Raw genomic sequence first — 26,422 nt, forward strand, 5'->3', positions numbered from 1 at the left:
TCAGACTTAACCTAACGTGCCAATCTCCACATCATGTGACGCGCCGGTGTTCAAGGCTAAACAGAGGTACATTCGTGAGCCAACGTCGGCTCTCGTGCCGCGGCCCTCTCCACTAGCATTAGCCGGTAGGGCTCGTGAGACGAGTCAGCGTTCATATGACGGGGCCAGCTATCCCGTCGCCAGACGCTAGCCATCACCTCGTCAGACGCTGTGTTGGGTTGAGCCAGCACACATCGTACCTTGGGCTGCTCCTGGTCTTCTCGACGCAGCCATGAAGGACTACCTGAGTCCCATCATCTGTCTATTTGCTATTAACTATCTCTCCACACCACTGTACGGTAAGATGGTTTCGGCGTTTTTAATTACGTCAGCTGACGTGAATTTTCAACGTTATAATGGTTGAAATCTATAACTGATTTGAAAATTCGTTACACGAATTGACTTGGAAATTGATGTTTTTAGTTGTGACGACTTATATTAATTATGATATTATCAGGTCAGAAATATTTTAACTCGATTTTCAATATCTCTTCCTGCATTTGTGTATTTCCGTTCCATTTTCAGCTGAACATTTAATATTTAGATATACAGAAGTCGTGATTGTAGTGGGATACAAAGAATTATGATCAACCTTTCAATCTGTTTGATATTGGACTGGGAACGTCAGAAATAAGTATTCTTTTCTTTCATTTTATACGTAAGTTTCTATTTAGTGGTCTCTTCTTTCAATACAAACAGTAAACTGTATAGATATGTTCCCAAAACGTGAACCAAGACGAAGTCGTTCCCTTGTGTTGAAGGGAAAGATTAACACTGAGCGGTGACTGTGTTTGGACAGAGTGACTCCTGAAATAAATACGAGGCGTGTGGCCAGAAGGAGACATTTGTAGAAACACAACCAATATTTGTTCTTCAGTTAGTCCAAAGCCCTTTCTATAATGTCTTGTTAGGGCCACGTTCTTGAGAGAGAAAAGAAAGTAGCATGAGTAAAACAACGTAACAAATTATTTATGGTGTTCACATTAACTTATTTTCTTAAGAATGCAAAAACGTCAAATATTTAAAGACGTTTAAGTCACAGCAAATACAACAGGATCACACGTGGAACATTGTGCAAATAACCTTTTTAAATTAACCCTAGTTACAAGAGCACGTGCAGAATGGTATGCCTTCGCTATTTGCTGTACGATTAATACCCCCGAGGAAATTACATAGCATTCCTGGCAACCTCTTTCTTACCTATTTCAATGTTGATGCTATTCTAGGGTTGGCATACCATGTAAAGTGCAACTGGAAACTTGGGTGACTATGAAGTTAAGACTTCGCTTAAAAGACTTTTATGTATGGATTTCAATGACGCAATAACATTTTCCCTTGACAGAATTCGTGAAATATGTTGAGATGTTTTTGGGTCGCATACATATCTCTTTTTATTGTTTACATGGAGTCACTTAAAATATCAATATTTTTATAATGTTTTTTTCGGCTAAATCGTTTGTTTAGATGAACCATAAGGCAGAAGAAAGAATGCCAAGTTGTTTTTATGTAATTCTAAATTAAAACTGTTATTAGATTTTACCATATGTTTTTAAGTATCACTCATTCCTGAACCATTTTGTACAGAGTAATTTGTTCGGTAACTTTGAATAAAAATAAACTTTGAATAAAATAAATGGTTCAGTGAAGCATATGTTTTTAACTATCACTCCTTCCTGAAACATTTGGTACAGAGTAATGTGTTCGGTAACTTTGAATAAAAATAAAAATATACTTTTATAAACGGTTCAGTGAAGGTTGGGGTTAGAAATGAGTTTGCAACCATATGGCCATTACCTTGTATGAAAAGTACACTTGTGTAAACGTATAAGACAAATTCATTTAGTTTTATAAGCACAAATGAGCAGTTGTATATTATGTCATTTGTATTAATCAAAAGAGATAAATTAAATTATATTTTAAAAAGACATGTAGTAGAATTCCCTGCTGGCCCAGGTGATGGTCCTCTCCCAAACAATTTACTATTTAGGACATAATATCGGTAACATAACACATTTACAGTTAAAAGTCAAACACAAAATAGTATGATAAACTGAGAGGTATAGAGGCCTATACACCTCAGACTAAATAATAAAGGAGATCATACAATCTCTTTATTTTCTACTTATATAACTTGAATGTTTTTATCGATGTTGAATCGGGTTTAAATTGAAGACGTTCAACGCTTATGATGCGACATACCAAAGTGCACCGACCTTATTTGAGAGTTAATTATTCTCTATATTCACTTATGTCTTAATGTGGAAGCACCGTGTTGGAGGACGGTTAGCAGGATGTAAACCATTACCAATTTAGAGAAATTTTCGAGAAGGCTATTGTCCTGACAAAGAAAACGCAATAATCTTTTTCCTGGATTCGACCAAGGAATTCTGGGAGAAATCAAAGGCCATAAATTTGTAGACTGGTATTTTAACGGCATCTCGAGGTTTTAGATTTACCTGGACACACCTGAAGAGTATCAAGGTATAGCGGAAGGAAGAAGGTGGACACGTTAAGGCGACGTAATAACTTTGTTATCATAATGCACAGAGTTAAAAGACAACCCATTCTACTCACCGACGGAGAGTTAAAATAATGAGACGTAAACGGAACGTAACATAGAAGGCATCTGGGTAAAATGGAAAGGTCAAGGTCATGGACGTATTCATACCATTATGCCATTTTATAAACATACCACCCAATCCAAAACCAAGACGGAAGCGACATTTCAAAAATCAATATAGAACAGGCAAATTCAACAGCCGCCACTCACATATAATTATTATAAATTATCAATTATAATTAATTTATTACGGGACATCAGGTGTTCCTGGAATGACTGCAAACGTTGTTGCTACACGTTCGAAGAAGTACGTCGGGCAGTCATGCAATATGGCAATAGGGCAGGACACACTAGTCAGAGGCCCCGCCAATCTCTGTACGGAGTTGCCTCCCGGGGGAGTATCAGGATCCGGTAATAGGGAGCTCTTATTCCATGTATGCCCTAACCCTTGGCACCGATCCTTGATTGTCAGCACCATGTCTGTGCTCTTGGGTGTCACAAATGTGATCCACAAGTTCCACCCAATGTCTGAGCGTGCGTTCGTGAGTGTGTCTGCGTGCGTGCGCGTGTGCGTCTGCGTCTGTGGCTGTCAGTCTGACTGCCTGTGTGCGTCAGTGTGTCTTGCTGTGTGATGTGTGCGTGTTTGATGGACGGGAGGTTTTTTCCGGGGAGGAGGCTGCTTGTTAGATAAACAACGTGTTATTTCCTTTTTGAATATATCTCTGTCATAAATTTGATATCATCTATTAACAGTAAACTACGGTTATAACGAATCAAAGGGACCACTAATTTTAGTTCGTTATAAGCGTGGTTGATTATATATACTTTTCGACTAAAACATACATCATGTCCGAAACAAAAGTTCGTTATATCAATCAGTTCGTTATGAGCGTGTGCGTTATGAACGGATTTTCCTATATCTTGAAATTTTCCTTAAAGATATGTAAGGATATTCTTTCATTAGCTGCAGAATTAACTTGTTTTAATCACACAAAAAATGTTTACCCAAACAGGGTCATTTCATAATGTTTAAATATAATTTCCCAATCCTATTTCAAAAAGTCTCAGCTCGAGGAAATGTTCGGTTTCTCTCCATGAAGCCCTGTTGTTGGTGAACTATGACAGACACCGCTCGCTAAAATATACCTGTATGCATACATGCATAAGGATCCCCGTACCCTTTAATGTTGATACATGTGGTCACTCAATGTCCATCTCTTCCAAAGATCAGCCGTGAAAGCCTAATGAAATCCAGGACACGTTCCATTGGTCAAATTAACGACAATATATTTTTTTGCTTCAAATTAGAATTAGTTTTGGAGTGAGTCAGTTAATATTTAACATTGCACCAGCAACAGTTTAAACAAAAGGGGACAGGTCCTTTTCATAGAAATTAATTTTATAATATTCACCAATATTGTTATCTTGGTTGCCATCGTCTTTAAACACGAATCAATACCGAGAGACAAATAGCAATAACTTTGTAAAGGTGGGATTCTTAGGTTTCATTTACATTTTGTCATTCATCAATGTGTGATCCATCATTCAAAATATCCTACATGTGTTTGTTCGTAATTGGTTAGGTTGATATACTTCTCAAATTAACCTTTAAACACCTAATCTGCTAAATAATTCGCATACAAAATTGGTAAAATAACATAATAAGAAATTTATGACGACTGTTGTCAAAAGAGAATCTGTCCTTTACTGAGAAAGTGTAATCCCAAATATAGAAATATAATATTTGTTACATTTGACCACTTTCTAAATGGCATTGTGTATTCATTTGTTACACATTGTCAAAAGTTTTGAAAGTTGAATATTTCCATATCAACGAAATCTTTAACACAATATTATCAGGTTTAAAGTTCACGAAAAATTCTAATACGCGCATTCGAAAAGTCATTATTGATAAACGTAAATATCAAATACGTTGTAATGATGCCAGAGATTTCTCACAAAATAGTATAGATATTGCGTCAGATTATTCCGTCGGTCTCGTGCCAACATCGTCTCCGTTATGTCATCGGAATTCCGGATGAAGATTCTTCTAACGGCTTAAAGCAATAAAAAAAACAGCGCTCGGCAGCACTTTATCAACAACGTCCATTGACACGAACCAACAGAAGGTTTCGCTTGCAAGACCTTCTGACAACACTGTTTCTTCAAAAGCCGCTGTGCAATATGAATCATTGGCTTAAATATTTTTTTTCTTCTTCAAGTCATTTATTGGATTTGACAAAACCCATCCTCTGTTTCAAACTCTTCCTCCCGATTCACTACTTGGTATGTAAAGTTGTTGACGTATTTGCCGCCAGTATTTAAACAAAGGGAATTGTTGACATTTCCTCCCTTGGGCTCAATTGCCCAGCTCTGCATGTGACCCTGGGGCCATGTAGGGAATCTTGGTGTCGGAGCTGTGTTATGTGGCACGGGGCTAGTGCTGTTTGTTTGTGTGAGACCTCGCCTTTACTCCGCGGATTAGCCAGCTATTCTGACCGAGTATGGCTGACGCTTTGCCTCAGCAACATATTAGTCGCTAAATTTAAACTCACCATGTGAGATTGTTAATCGTAACTGTCACCTATGGTTGAAATGTGTTCTGTTCGAGTCTAATGTTCACACGCCTAATTAAACGTTTAACAATAAATACTACAGTGAGTTAATGAGTGTCTGATTTGGCTCTTTAACAAAGTATTTTAGTCAGTTACCCGCGTGTCAGCTTAAAGTGGGAGGAAAACCCTAAATGATACAGGTCGTAAATATTTACCACTTTAGTGAAACCCGTGAGCATGGATTTGGTGTTGGGGCGAACAGCGATTCAAACCCACGATCACAGGCTTGTGGCGCGCTAAGGGGACACAACCTTGCTGAATGAATTGCTGTGCATGCGCTTAAAACCTATTCAGGGTAAATTATAATTTAAAGTTGTTTCAGTTAAAACAAATATATGATATCAGTAAACACAAACATAAGCATGGTCGATAACTATAGTTGACAAACTACCGAATTTCGCTAACGAAGTATACGATTCAGCATAAATTATTCTAAATTATGCTTATGCAAATAACAACAAGGCATATCGACTTATCCAAATAAGGCCTGTAAGTGTTGCTATATGCGAGACGGGCCCAGATTTCCGGTAACAGATTTCCGGTGACAAGCGTGTATTCAAGAACCAGTTTTGGTTCCAAATTGCGCGACCGCCAAATATGACTTTATTAGACCGGAACAAGTGTATGTTGTTTGTCATTGTTACCTACTTACTGGTTATTAAGATTTAATAGGGTATAACGCATTTGACGGAAATGATACTTCACAGTGACGATCGTGGTGTCCACTATAGCCTATTCAGTGAGCTGGTTTGATTCGACACCGCTGTCAACAGTGTTCCATACATGGTAACTTGATGTCGAAAGAAAGCGCAAAGCAACTCAGTCCTTAGACGTTTACAACTTTGGTGAAAGCCACGAACACGGGTCTGGTGCTGACAAACCTAGAAACATATTCAGGGCAAATCTGGGATTCGAACCCACGAACTTCCAAAGGGAAGCAGATCTTCACAGCTTATGGCGGCGCTGTAGACAACAGGGCGATCCATTCCCTCCTGTGGTGTTTCTCAATGAACAAATGAGAGAAATGATCTAATGACGCGCAAGTTCGGTGTATTGTTGTGAAGGTGAATAAATATAGAAAATGAAGGAATATTCGCTCGTAAGAAGTAGTGACATTTTATGGTCATAGACAGTCCCAGAGAGGTATGTTTGGGAATGAATGGCTATGGTAGAAATACATGGAAACTGGTCTAACAACCACACGAAATCCCATAATAATAGTCAACCCATCAGAAAAATTATTAGATTCGCTTTTGTTTTGTTTGTTGTTGTAGTTAATTTTTTTCTGTCCGTACATTGAAAAACGTATTGATGTTGAAATTGTACAATGGAATATCGGTAAGACTGGTCTCGGGTTATTGACACAAGACTCGAAGAGTCCACTCAATACAATGCTTCTCGTTATTATTCTGACAGCTGCCTATATGGGAAACATGCAGAAAAACAATCTGTGTAACAACCGAGTCAATACAAAACGTGTCAGTCCACATTTGTGTTTCCAATTTATTCTTGTGTTATTTATTTGCTTTCCCTTGCGATGCAAACACACACTCCCGCCACTGTTTTGAAAGCTTAAAAACTATTTCCATTCAAAGCATGATTTAGCTCGAACCTTTGTTTTCAAAAGAGGACAATGAATAAAATATCATAGCAATTCCCACTCTTTGATCCCCAGGGCTCCGCCAAGAAACTCTCAACTATATAGCTCGGTACATGGATGTGAGGTACGACGTCATCGACAATCTCCGCGATGCTCTGAAGACGTTTGAAGCCCAAATAACAATGACCAATACAGGGTCCAAGACGATTCCTGGTAAGGGCTGGTCCATATATTTTTGTCACCTGAACCTTCTGGAACCAGAGTTCCTTCCTTCAGTAGAAGGTGCTGTTCTTGAGAACTACGGCATCAGGTTCCGCCATACGCAAGGCTGTCTGTTTATGCTGGAACTGTTGGACAATTTCCAGGCAATTCCTCCAGGAGCAACAAGAAGTGTCAAGTTTCTATCTGAAAATTTCTCCGTGTCCAAATCTGATGGACTTCCGAACTGGTACGTTGCATCTGAAGGACTAGAGTCAAGAGTCATCCTTAGCACTGCGGGAGAATCTTTTGACTTTGTGGGAGATTTTGACGCCCCTAATAAATGGAAAAGGTATGATTTTATAACCGAAGAAGGTGAAGGCCATGACAGATACGACCCATTCACCCCCAGAGTCAGATATTCCATGAATAAAGACACAAAAGACCTTGGATCTGCCAACAATCATCTAATTCCCACTCCAGCTAAGATGTCAGTTAATGGAAAAGATAAGATCTCTTTACAAACAAAAGACTGGAGGATATTTGATGCTGGAAACTTCAGCTATGAAGCAACATATCTTGCAGGTAAGCATTGTTTTTATTTTCTAAGCTCTCAGAAACCTGTTTACAGTATGAAATAAGTTGTGCATACCTGTCTTGCAACTAACGTCATGAAATATAGGCGTGATATTTCAGGTAGCATTTAAGATTAGTTTTTATGAATATGACACAACTGTTTATATGTCAATTATATTTGAGGCTTTGTCCTATAAGCTGTCTAAAGAATCTGCAGCAGTTTTTCATCAGTTTAGCCACAAAGTGCATTATTTAGCATGTAGGGTTTGTGAAGAAAATCTTGTTTCCTTTTGTGCAGGTAATTGCAGTTGTGTTTGAGAGGTTAGCAGGGAGATGCTTTTAAGCCCTTCAAGCTTAATCCAGTTTAACTTTGCTGCCAACTATGTTAGCCATGAATTGCAGTTTCTTGCAGGTTTTAGCATTTTTTCCCCAAAGCACACACATTTTCTCTGTTAAGTCAATTTGTATGGGTTATTTCTTGCGACAGATGTAACCAGTGCACCTGACAAGAATGTTGTCTTTAAGATTAACCGTCCTGTCTTAAATCCACCCAAAGAGCTAATAAGACACAAAATAGCTAATGGATTGTTGTCCAAAATAAGAAGCATATGTCAACACATATTTTGTATGACCGTTTAGATTATAGGAAAAACAAAGCACTGATTGTAAATAAGGCAACAGTTTCTGAGATTTGCATGTTGCTATGAATTTCTTTGTCCAACATATGCCCTTCATAAGCTTGCAGTAATCTGGCCTCTTGCCAATATTTCACAAGATCCCGTGGCGTCATGTTATCTGTAGTGAATAACAAACACATACATCGAGGAATTTCTATCAAATTTGAATTTCAAATATCTTTTTAACTTCTATTGGAAACTTAGTTTTAATATACTTACTTCTGATAACTGATTTGGAATAAGCGATTACATTTTTTCAGGTTACAGTTTTTGCACTAATTGTGATGAACTCGCTAACCTCTTCAGAGATATGTTGAACCTTTGGGGCGGTGACGTTGTTTGAGGACTTTAAACTTAACAATAGATAATCTTTAAACGTATTTGGTCATATTTAACATACTGCAAGACGAATTTGTTCTTTTTTGTATTTCCTTCGCTCTTTAGAAAAGAAATATGTAACCCGTGACGTCACTTACGTGGGGATAAGCCTCACTTCAAACAGATTAAATGTCAGCCAAGTGTTTGTGATTGTATCCAAGTGTAACCCAAGGCAGGCGTGATCTTTCATGCTCAGATCATAGTTGGATTAATGTTCCGTGTCATCGTGAACTTCGGTCTGAAACATGAAATGGTACAAAACTAGCATTCAAAGGAATTAACATTGGAATTAAATTATGTTTGCGGCTTCAGATGGAACCCTTGAGAAAAATTAATTTCAAGTTACGTTTTATATAACTGAATCTTCTTTACTGTAACATTAAAACTGCACATCTCTCTAACACCATATACGTTGATTCATATACAAAATGCCTTTTGGTATATTAAAATCATTTTCAAACCTAATTTTCTAGTAGAATAATTGTTTGGCCTCTGTATTGTTGTTTCAAATTTTCTCAAATATTGAATACAATTAGCATATGATAACATATTTTGCTTTCTTCGGCCGATCTTTTATGCAATATCAGCAATGAAAACAAGCCGAAATAGATTTTTTCAAAGTAAAGTAATCTTATGATTCAACTACAAATACCCATTATTTACTTTTTCTGTCCTCCGACATCACTTACAAAATCTTGAAAGATTAAGATTTTCGTTAAAAGATACCTCCACCCAACCGACGCTTTTTGACATAAATCCTTGAAGGACATTAGCAGTATAAAATGAATGATTTGCTGTGTGGTTGTTCTATTCCTAGTAGTTTATTAATGTGTCATGATACGAATTTCAGAACGCCTGGGCATCAACGTCATAGCCACGGAGCCAAGCAGCGGATACATTAAACTGACCAAGGGTCTGGTGGAGGTCAACCTTCCCGGAAGACAAACAAACAGTCCGGAAGCTTACTCCCTATCGGTTGACCCAGACAATGCGGTGATAGAAATCAGGGCCAGCGCTCCCGCGGGAATCTTCTATGGGATACAGACGTTGCTGAAGCTGCTGGACGACGACCTGAACGTCCCCCCACGTGACCGTCATGGACTCTCCTCGGTACGCCTACCGCGGCGTGATGCTGGACGTGGCCAGGAACTTCCACAGCAAGGAGCAGGTGTTCCGCCTCATGAACATCATGGCTATGTATAAGCTAAACAAGCTGCATCTTCATCTCACTGATGACGAGGGCTGGAGGCTGGAGATTCCCGGACTTGAGGAACTCACTCAGGTCCGATCAGTTTGGGATTATTTTGTTTTCAATATCTTGTGCTACTATTGCCTGAGTATATATCCTATTTAAGAAAAAAAATGCATTTTCCTGTACTCATTTTCTTGGAAACGTTTAGATTTTATTGACGGTGTTAAAACATTAATTTCAATTATAGCAAATAGTCAGCTATGACGACAAGTATCTTCTCCTCTCTTGGAGTGGTTGTGTGTTAACTGAGAACTGATTTTAAGTTTTCCCAGTAGTTACAGAGTGTACATGTACATGTGGTTAATGATACAATATTACTGTGAAGCTATGTGTTTTGTGCTAATTTTGTAAAACGGTTTGACGTCTTGCTGCAACGTATCATCTAAACCAGCTAACTTGAAGTACATATGTAAATATCGGCTTCAGAAAATTAGCAACTTTCTCAAACTAAACACTCATGCACATATACGAGTGAGTTTAGTTTTAGGCCGCTTTTAGCAATAGCCCATCCATATCACGGCGGGGGACACCATAAATGGGCTTCACACCACACATTGTACCCATGTAGGTAATCGAGCCCGGGTCTTCGGCGTGACGAGCTAACACTTTAACCACTATGCTGCCCCATCGCCCCAGCACATATATAAACGTACACACACATGCACACGAACGAGTAAACACCCCTTTTTATATTGCCTATTCCTTATGACTTCAAACTTGTCGCTCAATTCAGTCTGGTCTGGGTGGCGGTGGGGTAGCCTAGTGGTTAAAGCGTTGGCTCGTCACGCCGAAGACCCTAGTTCATGGGTACAATGTGTGAAGCTCATTTCTGGTGTCCCCCGCCGTGATGTTGGTGGAATATTGCTAAAAGCGGCGTAAAACCAAACTCAGTCAGTCAGTCTGGTCTGGCATATACCAGGGACGCTACTATTAGTACCCCTCATCTTTAGATTTGAATTTCAGGTAGCAGGTCGCAGATGCCATGATCCATTAGAAGAACATTGCATCTTGCCCTTCCTAGGCTCAGGTCCCACCCCCCATAGCCCCGGGCACAGGGTTCTATACCACCAAGGACTACCAAGAGATCGTCCGGTACGCCCGTGACCATCACATCGAGGTCATCCCGGAAGTGGACATGCCAGGCCACGGCCACGCCGTCATCAAGGCCATGGAAGCGAGACGGAAACGCTTCCTGGCCCAGAACAACGCGACTGCAGCCAACGAGTATGTCCTTGTTGAAGCCAATGACCCATCAGTGTACAAGTCCATCCAGATGTACACTGACAATGCCGTGAATCCATGTCTCCCATCAACCTACAGGTTCATACACAAGATCGTTAAAACACTGCATGATTTACACAAAGACATTTCACCTTTAAAAATATTTCACTTTGGTGGCGATGAAGTTGCTAAAGGCGCATGGGAGAATTCCACGGCTTGTGAGCAAGTGTTTGGCAATGGGTTCGATATCGCCGATACGAAGATCCTCAAACAACTATTCCTCCGCCAAGTGGCTAATCTCACTTCTCAGTTTGGGCTGGATTTAGCGGCCTGGGAGGATGGTATGATGGAATCAGGGAGCACTCCCTACCAGAGAGGGGGGCTGCAGAATAAAAACATTTACGGATACGCCTGGGACAACATCTGGGAGTGGGGAGCCGCGGCCAGGGCGTACAAACTCGCCAACGCTGGATACAAGGTAAGTAGGACTAAGAGTCTGTCAATACAGACCTTGTCAGAAGTTATCCATGTATCAAACGGCTCTATCTCTATCTCCTGCACAGACAAGGAGTTGCCTCAAAAGTTTTTGCAGATGTCAACAGCGTTCTTCTTATGAAAAAGACATATTTTCAAACAGTTACGCCTTTCAATAACCACTTTATGAGTAATCCAATCGAAAATCGTTGACTTTTAATGCAATTTATGTCACTAATTGATATAGGAGTCCCATTCAGCATCGCACAAACCAAAGTTGAAAGACGTACATATCACAGGTAATTGTAATTTCTCACAGTTGACTGGGTCTTGTTCGATACAAGCGTTTACCTCAACTGGGACAATGCTTCATTATTCCGATTAGTTCTGTGCTGTGACCGAGATAAGACGACCAAGTTAGAGGTGTAATACCAGTTAATTGTACATAAACACACATAAAACAAATTATATTTCAAAACACTAAACAATACTACTAAATGTTGTCAGATCTGAAATGCCGCTGTCCTTTAATTACTGTGGTGAGTGGGTGTGAAAATGCAATAAAACGTGATACCTCACTGTGGGCCAATAATTCCATTGTGTATTTTCCTAATAGACACTTACTAATGGATGTATCTCTGATAGTCTCGGTGTGTTAAATTTCAGAACCCACAGAGGTGTTGTACGAATGCGAACTTAATATCATTCATTACAAAACATGAATCTTCTTGATAACACTACTAAATAAATAGATAAGGCTCTACATGCTGAAAATGATAAATTCAAATGTTTCGAGAAAGCTGTTTTATAAAAATACTAGTATTCGGACACAAAAGAGAATACATATGGTAAAAACTTCACCGTGGGCCACAGAGTTCGTCTTGCTGGCAATAGTGACCCTTTCTTTCAAATACGTCATTGCTATCCAAATCGTGCACGTGTATTACTGGTTGGTTGGTTGGTTGATTGATTGTTTAACGCCGGACTCGGCAATATTCCAGCTATATGACGGCGGTCTGCAAATATTTGAGTATGGATTACACAATCCAGTGATCAACATCATGGGGATAGTTCTACGCAATTGGGATACGATGGCGAGTGTCAACCAAGTTAGCGAGCCTGACCACCTGATCCCGTTAGTCGCCTCTTACGACAAGCATGGGTTGCTGAAAATCAATTCTAACCTGGTTCTTCACGGGTTGCAAATGAAAGTCGGTTACATGACAATCATCTGGCAGCGGAGCCGTTGTACAAAGCAACCTTAGCACTACGACTGTCGTAAGTCAGTGTTAAGAAATGGGATTTATTCCTTTTTAGGCCATTTTCTAGCTCTTTCTTCAGTACGTTATACCCGTGAAGATCCGGGTTAGAATTGATCTTCAGTAACCCATGCTTTTCGTAAGAGGCGACTAACGGGATCAGGTGGTCAGGCTCACCGACTTGGTTGACACATGTCATCGTATCCCAGTTGCGTAGATCGATGCTCATGCTGTTGATCACTGGTCCGGACTAGATTATTTACAGACCGCCGCCATATAGCTGGAATATTGCTGAGTGCGGCGTAAAACTAAACTCACTCACCCACACTCCTTCAGTACCAGTGTCTGTGTATTTCAGGTGGTAATGGCTCAGGCTACACATCTGTACTTTGACCACCCCTACGAGCCGGACCCGCTAGAGCGAGGGCTGTACTGGGCTCCTCGCTACACAGACACCCGGAAGACGTTCGGTTTCATGCCCATGAACATGTACGCCAACGCTGACGTGGCGAGGTCGGGGGATCCGCTGACGAAGAAGGACGTCTGTGGGGAGGACCTGGATGGGTGTATCCCGCTGGAGAAGCCGGAAAATATTGTTGGTGAGACCACGGGGGATCTTGTTTTATAATGAGACATGGTTGAGAGATTCCTCAGTCTGTTGTGAGGTTGGAACTGTTTCGTTTCAGAAATTCAAAACACTGTTGTCAGACTATCTGTTTAACGACAACCGGTCGGGCACGTTTCCGGAGAACACAATAACATTTGTTTTTTTTAACTCAGGATTTGTAAATATCTCATCCTGGTATCGTGAACGTATTGTTTTGTCTGATTTTATTTTATTTGGGGAGGAGTGGGGGTTGGGTGGGGGATTTCTTTTGTTATACTTTTTGTAACAAACATATTTTAGATTCAGGTGGTGACAGAGAAACTATTTCTGTAATTTTCAGCAACGGTTTATTAGTATATGTATTAAAATGTGTAGTTATTTTCAACGGTTTGAATTTCGACTGATTTCATTTTTTGAAAATATATGTCAACAATTTCATTTTACTTCACTGGTCATCACTTAACCAGTTGCAACCAGACTTGCTTCATGTAATATTGTTTTTCTGTAGCTTACAAGTTGATGATTTCTTACATCGACGTTGAGGTAGAATCCATCCATCAATACTGAAAAGCGACATCCCCAATTCTTTACTAGACAATTATAAAGAGCCATCTGTCATGACTTCGGTGGCCAGTCCAGGTCAGAATGCCCCAAAATTACTCTGAAACTCATGAAGACCCGGGTTAGAATTGGTCTTCAGTAACCCATGGTTGTCATAAAAAGCCACTAACGGGATCGGGGATCAGACTCGCTGACTTGGTTGACACATGTCATCGGTTCCCAATTGCGTAGATCGATGCTCATGCTGTTGATCACTGGATTGTCTGGTCCAGACTCGATTATTTACAGACCGCCGCCATATAGCTGGAATATTGCTGAGTGCGACACAAAATTACTCCGTGTTTATCTGTTCATACGTTTTTCTTATTCACGAAAACCTCGATCAAAGTTTGAAATTCACTATTTTTTCTTGGAATATTAATTAGCGTTCATCAGGAACAAAACGTCATTGAAGTTGTGAATAGTATTCGTCGTGGTTAAACTAAACAGTGAAACAGTTAGGCCTATGTGCCGTGGAGCAGGTGCACTTGTCAGGTCAGGATGGATACAACTTGCGATTTTCTTCCCCTAAGTGTAATGATAAGGATCGGTTTAAATGACAATGTCTGAACTGGGATAGTTTCTACCTTCCTGGCCGTTTTTAGACTCGTCGTATCTGTCAACCATGTAAGACAATACAAAACGTATTAGAGACGACCTAAATGTGATAGTATATGATCATGTCTGCCACACCTTTCTGACTGCTACAATCAATCACTGTGTTGTCTGTGAAGTATAGTTGTAATATTGCTGGCTGAAGCATACCCAGATCAGGGCTTGATTATAATTGTGGTTTATAGCAATGGTAACAGTTGCGTCCCTTTGTCGTGCCAGGATCCGACCCGTGAAGATCCGGGTTAGAATATTGGTCTTCAGTGAGTGAGTGAGTATGGTTTTACGCCGCTTTAAGCAATATTCCAGCAATATCACGGCGGGGGACACCAGAAATGGGCTTCACACATTGTACCCATGTGGGGAATCGAACCAGGGTCTTCGGCGTGACGAGCAAACACTTTAACCACTAGGCTACCCCATCGCCCCTGGTCTTCAGTAACCCATGCTTGTCGTAAGAGGCTGCTAACAGGATCGGGTGTTCAGGCTCGCTGACTTGGTTGACACATGTCGTCGGTTCCAAATTGCGTAGATCGATGCTCATGCTGTTGATCACTGGATTATCTGGTCCACACTCGATTTTTAACAGACCCCTGCCATACAGCTGGAATATTGCTGAGTGCGGCGTTAACAACCAACCAACCAACCAAGCCAAGATCCCTACCCTAAATTCGTCTGTATGAAACTTTGTCTATCATTACCATAAGCGTCCTGGTCGGTTTTCTCCGACAAAGTGTACAAATCATTTATCATATGGTGCCTGGTGTTGCTGTATTACGATGTATACTACACAAATAAAGTTAAAGAACACCCAATTCTTACACATTAGTGCTCCCATGCTATGCATTATATAATAGGTAAGTACGTATGTAATATGACTGACTGACTGAGTTTGGTTTTACGCCGCTTTTAGCAATATTCCAGCATCATCACTGCGGGGGACACCAGAAATGGGCTTCACTCATTGTACCCATGTGGGGATTCGAACTCGGGTCCTCGGCGTGACGAGCGAAATCTTTAACCACTAGGCTACCCCACCGCCCCATATGTAATATGAAAAAAAGGAGGTGTTATTTAACTCCTTTTGACCGGTATATGTTAAATCTGATAATAAGAACAGATGTCATTCCAAGCTGTCGATGTCGTATTGCAGGAATGCAGGGCCATCTGTGGAGCGAGCTCGTAAGGAACCGCGACATCGCCGACTACATGATGTTTCCGCGCCTGCTGGCCCTGGCTGAGAGGGCGTGGCACGAGGCGGCGTGGGAGGAGGAGGAGGTCAACACGACAAGACAAGCCATGGAGGACAGGGACTGGGAGAGGTTCGCCAACACCCTGGGGTACAGTGAGCTCAAGAGACTCGAGAATATCGGCATCAAGTACCGGGTACCTCCCCCGGGAGCAATGTACGTGGTCGTTTGGATTTATGTTTGCTGATTTATAATAATTATGATTAAGAATATTTATAACGGTCCTCTCCTGGCTTCATATCCTGCTCAGAGCGCACAATTTGATTGTTATTCCCCCGAATAACTCAAACAGCCTGTGAGGTGCTAGATGGTTAATAGTCACATGACTTATCCCACCGGGTACCCATTTTCTGCTGGGTGAACAGAGGCAAATTCTCTTGCCTAATTATTTGTTTTTTCGTAGTTAATAGACGCCAATTAAGAAATATTACAGACATGAGAAAATATAATAATAGAGTGAGTGATAGGCGTGGTTTTACACCGCAAGCAGCATTATTCCAACAATATCATTGGTGACACCGGAATCAAAAATACGCTTTACACATTGTACCCATATGAGAAATTACACCCTGGGTGCCGATCCACGAATCGTTTGTAATGTTACGACATGTCGTAACTATTAAATATATACTATTCACACTTTGCTGAGGATCAAACCATGGATTCAACAGAAAACTATGATGTGGGGTCAAATTTGGTTTAAATATCTAAGCTTAGTGTAAGCATGGATCCCAGGTTTCAGTATGCCATTTCATCTTGTGGAACCCATACCTGCTATTGACAGGTGTTGTGTACTTGTCAATGACTCGTTCCATGATTTGCAAAATGGTTGATTGGTGCCACGGAAACCATTTTTATGGTTACTCATGTATCAAGTGTATAAGGTTAGATTAAAGTGACTGTTTGCCTAAAGAGGGGTTACCATATTATTATTTATCCAGTTTTAAATGGTTACAATTTCAAATTATAAATCTACGTTTAAGTCAAGTTGTGAATTTTTGTGATCCTTAGCAAAGTGTGATTAGTATAATATTGGCTAACGATTGACGTAGTTCTACGAACCCTTTGCGGCTAACCACTCGGCTACCCCGCCGCCACTCGAATAAACATATCTAAACCAGACAATCCAGTGACTGCTCATAGATCCACGCATTTGGAGTACTATGGCATGAGTAAACTTTGTCGACGGGCCTAACTACCTGATCGATTTACACATGGGTTGATTGGTTCTCTTTGTCATGGAACAACAACGGAACAACCATTTAGTCGAGAACAGTCTACATTCAATAGGTTGTGCGTAGCTGCGTCCCTCAGACGTGCCAAGATTAGTTGGTACGAACCCCAGATGCGATTTGTGTAGGATTCTTAATTTTGAGCATCATATCCGAGTGCCACCGAGGTAGGAAGAAGTTAGAACCTACGTCATTCTTGTGTCAGTACCTGGGTCCCGATCCACAAAGCGTTCGAAACTTTACGACCTATCGTAACACTACAGTACGCCATTGGCTTACGAATTATGTAATGCTACGAACGGTTTGTGGATAGGGTCCCAGATGTCTTAATTACTGCAACCTAAACCGCCCGTACTCTTCCACGTAATTTGTTCTTACTTACTTAAGTCACAGTAGTAATAAATACTGGCTAATATAATAATTACAACACAAATGATTTAAGTTTCGTGTATTGCATGCTGGTATTGGCCAGAATAATATATCAATCCGAAGGTTGGATGCGTGAATATAGATATCATACACGCGCTTTACAAATGAGTTGTCTCCCTTCTTCAATGATTGCTGATGAATAGGGCCCGTATGTAGATCACGACACTTTGCGAGATAAATAAGTCCAAACAACATCGCGGCAATGGCGATAGCACTGTTACAATGGGCATGTCCTGGCTAATCATCCTCGATACACTCTGTCAGAAACATATGACATGCAATAGGCTACAAAAACACTTGGGCTGCGTTGCATGAATAGCACGTGTGTACATGTATCTGTCAACAGTTGTGTAGCCAAGCGTGGTAGTATACTTGGTCCAGTCTATATAGTGAAGTTATGTTTTCGGTCGCGCAATAAATTTCCTGATTACGTTACAGAGTTGAAGGCGACCTACTGCGGACGAACGTGGCGTACCCAGGTCTGACGGTGGAGTACAGTTTGGACGAGGGGCAGTCATGGTGTCAGGCTACAGAACCAGTCCTGCTGAGACTAGCCAAGAGTACACGGATATTGCTAAGGACAAGGTAACCATAATCAATTGCCTGGTCATCCGTCCGTCTGTTTGTGTGTCAGCTTTATCTTATGATAAAGCAGGGCTCCAGATAAGGGCCGTATCGGCGTATGTACGGATATAAAATAAGCACGATACGGTAGGAAATAATTTAGAAAACGTAGCAGATACGCACCACAGCAATGCTGTACGGTCTTAGAATCATTTACAGATGTATTTATCTGAAAACGTATTGTTTTATTGTTTATTGACCTGTTTACAAAAGAGTAGCAATGTTGTGGTGCATATATGAAACGAAACACAAGATTACTGATACTCCATTAAATTCCATTCAGTACCCTAAATGTACTCTTATTGTTTTCTGATCATGAAAAATTATCTGGAGCCCTGATAAAGCCATGACACAGTCCACATTTCCATACATTTATCTCAGACAAGCCATCCATGAGAGGCTGAACCCAAGTCTGTCTGTCTGTCTGTCTGTCTCTCTGTCTTGTAAATGACACTGAGTGCTCTCTCCTTTCATTCATGTTTCGGGGCGGTGGGGTAGTCTAGTGGTAATATTACTTTCTCCCTTTTCACTCGTCCGTTTTGCCAAGATGTCATACTTTCGTCTATCCCCAAGTCATGCTCGGTGGTCGGTAGGATACTTTTGTACGTGACCTACAGATATAATTTATATGATAGTGAGAATTATCTGTTTGGAAAAGCTCAATGTCGGGGCATGAATAGTAAATGTCCTGACATTAGGGAAGTCTCAACAGTGGTCTTTCAACAGGATTGGGTATTATAAACATAAATGCATTATACATTATATCACAACTTAAAATGATGAATATCCAATGGTTCGCTCACCTCATCACGTTTTAACGGAACGAATTGCACTTCCGTGATAAAACAGACAAGTTTAAGTGCATTATGAGTATTAAGTAAAATGACATTTTCGCAAGTGTACACATTGTTCATCTTAATATGACGTGAAAAGAGCTTTAGTATGAATACGTCAACATCTAAGCTACTTTGATCTAAGTTCTTACAATAAGTCCACCCTTTTACCTCGATGTCGTCACGCAAAATACGCGAGTTAGACAACCAGTTTTTATGCCGTTTCAGAAATACTCCCAAAACGGGTTCACACATTGGGGAATCGAACGCAGGCTTCTTAGCGTAAAAATGATCCTTTATACCACCTCTTCTGTACAATGCATATGCGCTATTCGATGATGTATATTATTTAGCAAAGTAATTATAATAAAACATTAGTATAAACTTTGTAAGTCTTGACCCTGTGATTTCGAATTTGTCTCATTAGCCGTAAGGCGGTAGCCATTACTGGGAACAGCGTGCTCTGATTTGAAATATTTCGCTTTCGACTTGAGACCTCGAAAGTTGATTTACGCCAATTTCATTTCTATTTACGATTGAACATTATATTAACAATATACAACTTGCTGCAGGCACATTGTGATCGGTTTCACTTCCTACCTTTTTTGGAAGTGGTTAATGATCCAAGGATGACATTTTGTGTTTACTGAGCTCGAAAACCGTTGTCGGAAAATTCCTTTCCATCGAGAATTACTCCATAGATATTGTACTGCATCAGGTGCATAACTTAAAAATCATCAAACTTTCATATTTCACAATAACATTGCAAACACATCGGGCATGTTCTGGATTTTATTAAGCAATAGGTTCAAAGCTTTCATTATTTCTTTATGCGTCTTGTGTAACTTGATCTACTGTCCTGGTGTTTGTCGTCAAAACAAGTGTATTATGAATGATACTAGTTCGGCAAATATCTACATCGACAGATTACCCCAGCAATGAGCATTTCCGTTATGTCAGGTGTTACACTCCTTCGCCAACCCTCGCATGATATATTTCGTTTTTAGAATTTAATGTGGAAAACACAAACAGCAAATAGTCGTTGCCAACCACCCTTTTGAATAGTCAAGAATAGGTCTGTGCAGTCTGCCGAGATATAATTGACGTGGCATAAAACAATATTCCCTCCTTCACTCGCTCGCTCACTCACTCTCTTTTTTCAGAGGCGCCAACGGATCACGCGTTAGTCGAGTAGTACATCTTTTCACCGGGGCGACGGTAAACAGCGGAACTACGATATACTCTATGTCGACAGCATTAGTTTTGTCTGTTATATGTGTTGTGTTTATGTAAATGTTATGAACCACATTACATCGGCTAATTCATAATGCTTCTTTCACGAAACCCTAACCACATTGAAATTGTAATCATTAGTGTTTATGTAACATTGTCCGTCCAGAGTCGAAATAAATATACATTTTGGACATTTATAACCAGTTGCACTGTTATTGTTCGTTTACAGTGGAGTCTGTAATTGTTTTCACTGGAATCTCTTTCGGTTGAGGGGGCGGTGTGGTAGCCCAATGGTTAAAGTGTCCGCTCATGACGCTGAAGACCTGGGTTCAATCCCCCAAATGGGTACAATGTGTGAAGCCCATTTCTGATATCCCCCCCACCCCCACCCCACCATGATATAATTACAGGAATATTCCTTAAAAGCGGCGTAAAACCCAACTCGCTCACTCACTCACTCACTTGGTTGAGATTATGAGTGCGTGGCAATCAGCCAATCAGCCATCCAAAATATTTATAACGATTCGCTTTAAAACGGAGCGCTAACTTTCAGCCTCTATCAATCGCACGACTCAAAGGCTGAAGTCACCTCGTTATCAAACCAAAATGGCGATTGGCGGAAGTTTGAGTTCGACAGCGGAACAAGAAATTCTTGACTGGGTCAGCTTGGAAAATTGGCAAAGGTAGGAACAATTCCAACATTCACAGTCCGTATCACAGTCATCAATATAGTTATTCGCCATTCAGACTTTTCTGTTATGGTCTGGCAACCGAGAGGTAATCGCACCGCCATTTTGGATAGAGGCGCCGGCGCTTCGGGGTCTTGCGATTGTTTTGACTTGAAACACACCCTACGTCACCATAGAAGATATCCCTACAAGATAACAGAACAATGTGCATTCTGTTGAAGCAAACAACACTGACCATGAAAATTAATCTTATACTATTACCTTTATCACTATGTTCACAAACCCTTTGTGCAATACTTCAGTTAAACATTCCACATTGAGGCTCCATATCATTTTATTTATCTGTAAACCATTGGCATACAGCCATACACAATGGGGACGGGAAGCCTGAAAGTATGGTGTAACAGCAACTAAGAGTGAGTGAGTGAGTGAGTTTAGTTTTACGCCGCTTTAGCAATATTCCAGCAATATCACGGCGGGGGACACCAGAAATGGGCTTCACACATTGTACCCATGTGGGGAATCGAACCCGGGTCTTCGGCGTGACGAGCGAACGCTTTGACCATTAGGCTACCCCACCGCCCACAGCAACTAAGAAAATGATGTTGCACACAGATAGCTATTATAAAGTTATGATGTACGCAATTGTGCAGAAACCTTCCAGTCAGTATATCACAATATGTATTGCAATAATTCTTAAATAAGTGCAATATATCGCAATATGATGCAATATTCAGCCATAATGCTAGTCACCTTCATAGATATAATACACTATGTTAACTTGCGTAACTTGATTTAGTGTCCAGGTTTTGTGAATTGTGAATACTGGCTCGTCACATTATTTAATGGAAAGGAAAGCCCAACAGCGACCACTTCCGTTGTGGCAGGCGTTACACTCCTACGCCACCTCTCGAACAACATGTTTCGTTTTCAGAATCTAATGTGAAAACACAAACATCAAATAGCGCTTATCCACTGGCGCAGGCGCTTCGGGGTGTTGAGCGATTAGTTTTGCCTGAAACACACCCTACGTCACCATAGAAGATAGATACAGACATGGCGCTCACATGTGTTTGACGTGTGAAAACGCGAGTTTGACAACTTTTAAAATTTTAACATGTGTTGTCAAATTTTAGATTGCCGTGTGAAGGCCGTTTAAAAGGTTTCAGAGTTTCGCAACGTCATCATTACCATGTCGTCACAATCATATGACATCACGTAGATGTCTGCCTCTGAGGCACTCTCCTACCCAGAGTTCCATGCGACCAGCATAGTACCTCTGCCACAGGCCAGATAAGCTGGCCGGTACAGGCCAGAGAGACGATGGCTTTGAAGGCCTACGAAAACCAACATTGACAATGTTATGTCATTTTCCATTGGTTGCTATTTTTAGACGGCCGCGCTGTCCTTCATCGGAAGACGCCCATAACACATTTTGTATCGTTTTTGAAAAATCGTTTGTGAAGGCGCTTGAAAGACCTTTGAAAATTTAAATTGTTCTTATTTTTTGGAAACCTCTTTTTTCAAAATTCTTACTTTCTGTTTTTTTACGTATTTGATGTCAATATTCACGAGAAATAATAGTAAACGTAAATATATTCGTTTTATTTGCGTGAAAGGATTGTCGCTTTTCAAATACACACCCTAAGTAATGGTTAGATCATGAGCGCCCGTTGTCTAATCGTTGAAACGGTTAGTTAGAGCATGAGGCCGAACGCCGAATGCTCTACCTAACCGTTTCAACAATTAGACAACAGGGCGCGAATGATCTAACTTACTTAGAGCATAGTCAGCAAATATATTATGAATTTTAATGATTTAAACTGGTTTAAATCTTTGTTATATGTTAGGGACTACTTTCATATGAATTTCGAAATGTATAAGCCCGTTCTAAGACCGCGCTTGCACGTGCAAGTCTGAGTGAGGCCTTGGTTGAGCGTGCCTGACGCGAAAACAGTCATGCGATTAACGTTTGATCAGAACACATGTTCGGTGGCTGCGATACAGGAAGCGAGTCGATAGTATGGAGTCGGACAGTGACATTCAATTATCACAATGGAAATGTTTGGAAAAAACTATGGAGTCGCAGTTCAGACAAAACTGATGTCGCACATGAACTGAACTCATAATACATATAGTAAAAACAAAACAAAGAGAATAAATAAAAAACTGTTTAATGAATCGAGACATGTTAGTCAACAAGTCAGTGTACATTGCACTAAAGAGGTTACCAATGCAAGTGGCTAAAAATATGTATGGTTTTAAGAAGAAATTGGTGGTGGTTGAGGGTAGTGTGGTGTTGGTAGTGGGTGACACGTACTATGTACAATTACATAAATATGGGGGGGAGGATGGGGGCTGGTAATCACATGTTACTATCAGAGCCCCCAGGCCATGGGTGTAAGGGAATATGTAGACACACTCAACTAGAATAGAGGGGGTCACATTCAACTATCATAAACCCCCCTATCCCCCACCATGGGTGTCAGGGACTATGGACAGAGACATAGAAGGTTGGGTGGGGGATGTAGTTGTACTCACATTGTACAGTCCGAAATCACCCTCCCCCCAAACATATGAATTCATATTGTGTCATTTGTCATATTGCAGGTAACAAAATGCCCCCAACGAAGAGATGTAGTTGTTCGAAACACCATGATTTTGTTAGTGATGACAATTACCACATTTACCAGATTAAATCCAGAAAATTCCGCAAAGTTGTAATTGATACGTTGTCAGACAATGGATTTTTTAAGCCAAAATCAACCTTCTTATGTACTTCCTGTGCAGAATATACGGAACGCGAGTTAATTGGCAAAATTCCTACCAACCAGCATCATTTGGATGCATTAGAAACTGTGTTGCAAGGTCTTGCAGGCAAGATATACAGTGACAATGACATAACAAAAATCATAACTGCACAATGGTCATCACTCAGCCAGGATTTGATTGAACATACAGAGGCCATTTCTGGACTATAAAGAAAGACTGACACTTATGAGGCTGATCTTGCCACCAAAATATTGACGAAATTGTCAGACAAACTCATTTCACTGTTTTCGGCACTGCTTGGTCATGACGTACACCATCTATCCCATGGGTGTTTTTAAGTCAACTTCAAAATATTAGAGGCTGGAGCAGACGAAAGAAACGAGGCTGCAATGACCCGATGGTATACTGAGCCTTACTTCAGGACATAAAAATCAGATTGTTAGTTTCCTGATCAACACTTGTAAGGACAGTTAAGGTTTCATGTAAGAGGTTTTGAAGATTTATCATCTGAGTGAGTGAGTGAGTTTAATGTTACGCCGCACTCATCAATGTTCCAGCTATATGGCAGCGGTGTGTAAATAATCGAGTCTGGACCAGACAATCCAGTGATCAACAGTATGAGCATCGATCTGCGCAATTGGGAACCGATGACATGTGTCAACCAAGCCAGCGAGCCTGACCACCCGATTCTGTTAGTCGCCTCTTACGACAGGCATGGGTTACTGAAGATTAATAGTCTAAACCGGACCTGCACGGATAAGATTTATCATCTAATCTGACATATACCCACTGTGTGAAATAAAGATTGAGTGAACAATCCTACCGGTATGGCTTTACTTATATGTACGGTGAAAGGATTTGGTGTTCCTTGAATGCTGCCTCCAAAATAGATTATGTCGTGGTTGTCTATGTAGTTTGTGGTGGTCTTGTAAACAGAGCACGGCCGTCTTCTGTCAGGGCTGAAATAACATCGGCTTATAATATTATAGCATTAAATCTACAGGTAATAAACCGCCACATTGAAAGCACACAAGTTTGTCCCCCTGCATATGTAGCTTGAATGACCTGTGAACCAATGAGATATTGAAGGCCGGAGTTCTTTCTCTTGGAAAATTACTCCAAATGTGCACATCCAATGGCACACTAAAGGTTTCAAATACAGGAACACGTGACAAGCACAGCGAAGGCGATTTTGGAAATATTACCTGTATTACTAATTCGCGCATATATTCCAAAATATCAAAGGAAATACAATGTATACAAATTATTTACACGTAAGAATTAAGAGGAAACATTAAAATAACCAACAGGGACACAAGTCGTATATTTAAACGAGATTTACCAGCCTACAAATGCAAAACTGTCAGGAACTCATATACTGGGCTCGTGTGTTTTCTCAATAAATGTTTTAATTGTACCTACCCATCAATGCACAGGGTAAACATTGGATCACACTTATCAGTGCACCATGTCCAATCCTCACTGTCACGAATTGTCACAACAGTATCCACTGCTTTCCCTGCCATCTGACCAGTAACTGATGAATCGAATGTCCAGTTTACCGTCAGTCTTCACATGCTGTAAATCATGAAGATAGATTCGGACAAACAGTTATTGAGATCTGTTTCACGCTACACCCACCAATGGTCCAGCCACAGAGCAATAACCTGTGAATAATTGAGTCTGGACCACAGATACCAGTGATAAACATGCTAGATATGATCACACACTAATAATTTGGCTCATCATTATATAATCACCTCGTCCCCAGTATTCCATGACATCAGAAACTCACTTTCTTCAAAGGACTAGTAGAAAACCTACTTCACTGTTATTCTAATGAAGCGGTAATTGTGTGGACATGGATGGAAAGTTTACAGCCGGAAATACGCTGGATGCCTTTTGTTACAAAGATATGTTCTCGGACGTAATTGTGTGAAGGAAATGTTTCTAAGGAACACTTTAGAGAGATTGTCACCTCATAATGATCACATAACATCACAATCAGGTTTCCATTTCCTGACAGTTTTAACCATTTTCCAAATGATGGCACAGTTTCACAGTTATAGTCCTGAAATGTTACTGTCCATTGAGGACTACGTTCACTACTCGTCCCTGGCGCAAGTTAGCGGTCTCGGGCCGGTCTACTAACGTAGATTTCATAGGTCTTCTGCTTTTAATACATTTGTGGAAGGTGTATTTGGTAACCTTGTAGAAGAAACCCGGGATTTCGTTTATAGACAGTTGAAGATAAAATAAATTATCTGCATCACTTCAGGCATTCCTCACTAAACACGTGGTATCGTCACTATTTGATTCATAAACACATGCTCAGTCATCATATGTCATAGTGTCTAACACTCCAGTTTCTGGTCCAGACTCGATTGTTTGCAAACCGCGTCGTACATCTGTAATACTGCTGAATGAATGTGTCATGAAACCCATTATTATTATTATTATTATTATTATTATAATTATACTAACATTTGTATGGCGCCAATATCAGCTGCTCAAAGGTGCTATGATTTATCCTCGATCATTGGATATCAATCTCAAACGGCACATCGTATTATCAATCTCAACCGAGTTAATGTGGCTTTCTCATCCTTTTCAGGTACCAATTCACCTCAGCTGGGTGGACTGGGACATATAGCCACGGTTCTTCGTTCAGGCGTTACTGCACGTTGCTGTA

The 26,422-nt window shown here is 40.5% G+C and overlaps 2 protein-coding genes across 2 annotated transcripts; both read left to right on the forward strand.

The window, feature by feature from the left end:
- Window positions 1–271: 271 nt before the first annotated feature.
- Window positions 272–11,732, forward strand: LOC124252701. Its single transcript, XM_046686355.1, has 4 exons — window positions 272–338; window positions 6,890–7,597; window positions 9,494–9,753; window positions 10,917–11,732. Exons 1-4 carry the CDS (start codon window positions 272–274, stop codon window positions 11,730–11,732), a joined length of 1,851 nt encoding a protein of 616 aa, XP_046542311.1.
- A 1,459-nt stretch (window positions 11,733–13,191) lies between these two features.
- Window positions 13,192–20,439, forward strand: LOC124252689 (N,N'-diacetylchitobiase-like). Its single transcript, XM_046686344.1, has 4 exons — window positions 13,192–13,448; window positions 15,822–16,074; window positions 18,018–18,164; window positions 20,200–20,439. The coding sequence occupies exons 1-4, from the start codon at window positions 13,214–13,216 to the stop codon at window positions 20,327–20,329; spliced, it is 765 nt and encodes a 254-aa protein (XP_046542300.1). The 5' UTR covers window positions 13,192–13,213; the 3' UTR covers window positions 20,330–20,439.
- The last annotated feature ends 5,983 nt before the right edge of the window (window positions 20,440–26,422 follow it).

This window comes from Haliotis rubra, unplaced genomic scaffold, assembly GCF_003918875.1.
Source record: "Haliotis rubra isolate DU_JTF1 unplaced genomic scaffold, ASM391887v1 Scf521, whole genome shotgun sequence".
NCBI lineage: Eukaryota > Metazoa > Mollusca > Gastropoda > Lepetellida > Haliotidae > Haliotis > Haliotis rubra.

Excerpts from the sequence above, each read along its gene's own strand:
- LOC124252689 (XM_046686344.1), top strand. The coding sequence starts at position 13,214 with ATGGCTCAGGCTACACATCTGTACTTTGACCACCCCTACGAGCCGGAC. Across the intron at positions 13,449-15,821 it reads GAAGCCGGAAAATATTGTTG|GAATGCAGGGCCATCTGTGG; the intron begins GTGAGACCACGG and ends GTCGTATTGCAG. Across the intron at positions 16,075-18,017 it reads GTACCTCCCCCGGGAGCAAT|AGTTGAAGGCGACCTACTGC; the intron begins GTACGTGGTCGT and ends ATTACGTTACAG.
- LOC124252701 (XM_046686355.1), top strand. The coding sequence starts at position 272 with ATGAAGGACTACCTGAGTCCCATCATCTGTCTATTTGCTATTAACTAT. Across the intron at positions 339-6,889 it reads TCTCTCCACACCACTGTACG|GGCTCCGCCAAGAAACTCTC; the intron begins GTAAGATGGTTT and ends TTTGATCCCCAG. Across the intron at positions 9,754-10,916 it reads ACCGTCATGGACTCTCCTCG|GCTCAGGTCCCACCCCCCAT; the intron begins GTACGCCTACCG and ends TGCCCTTCCTAG.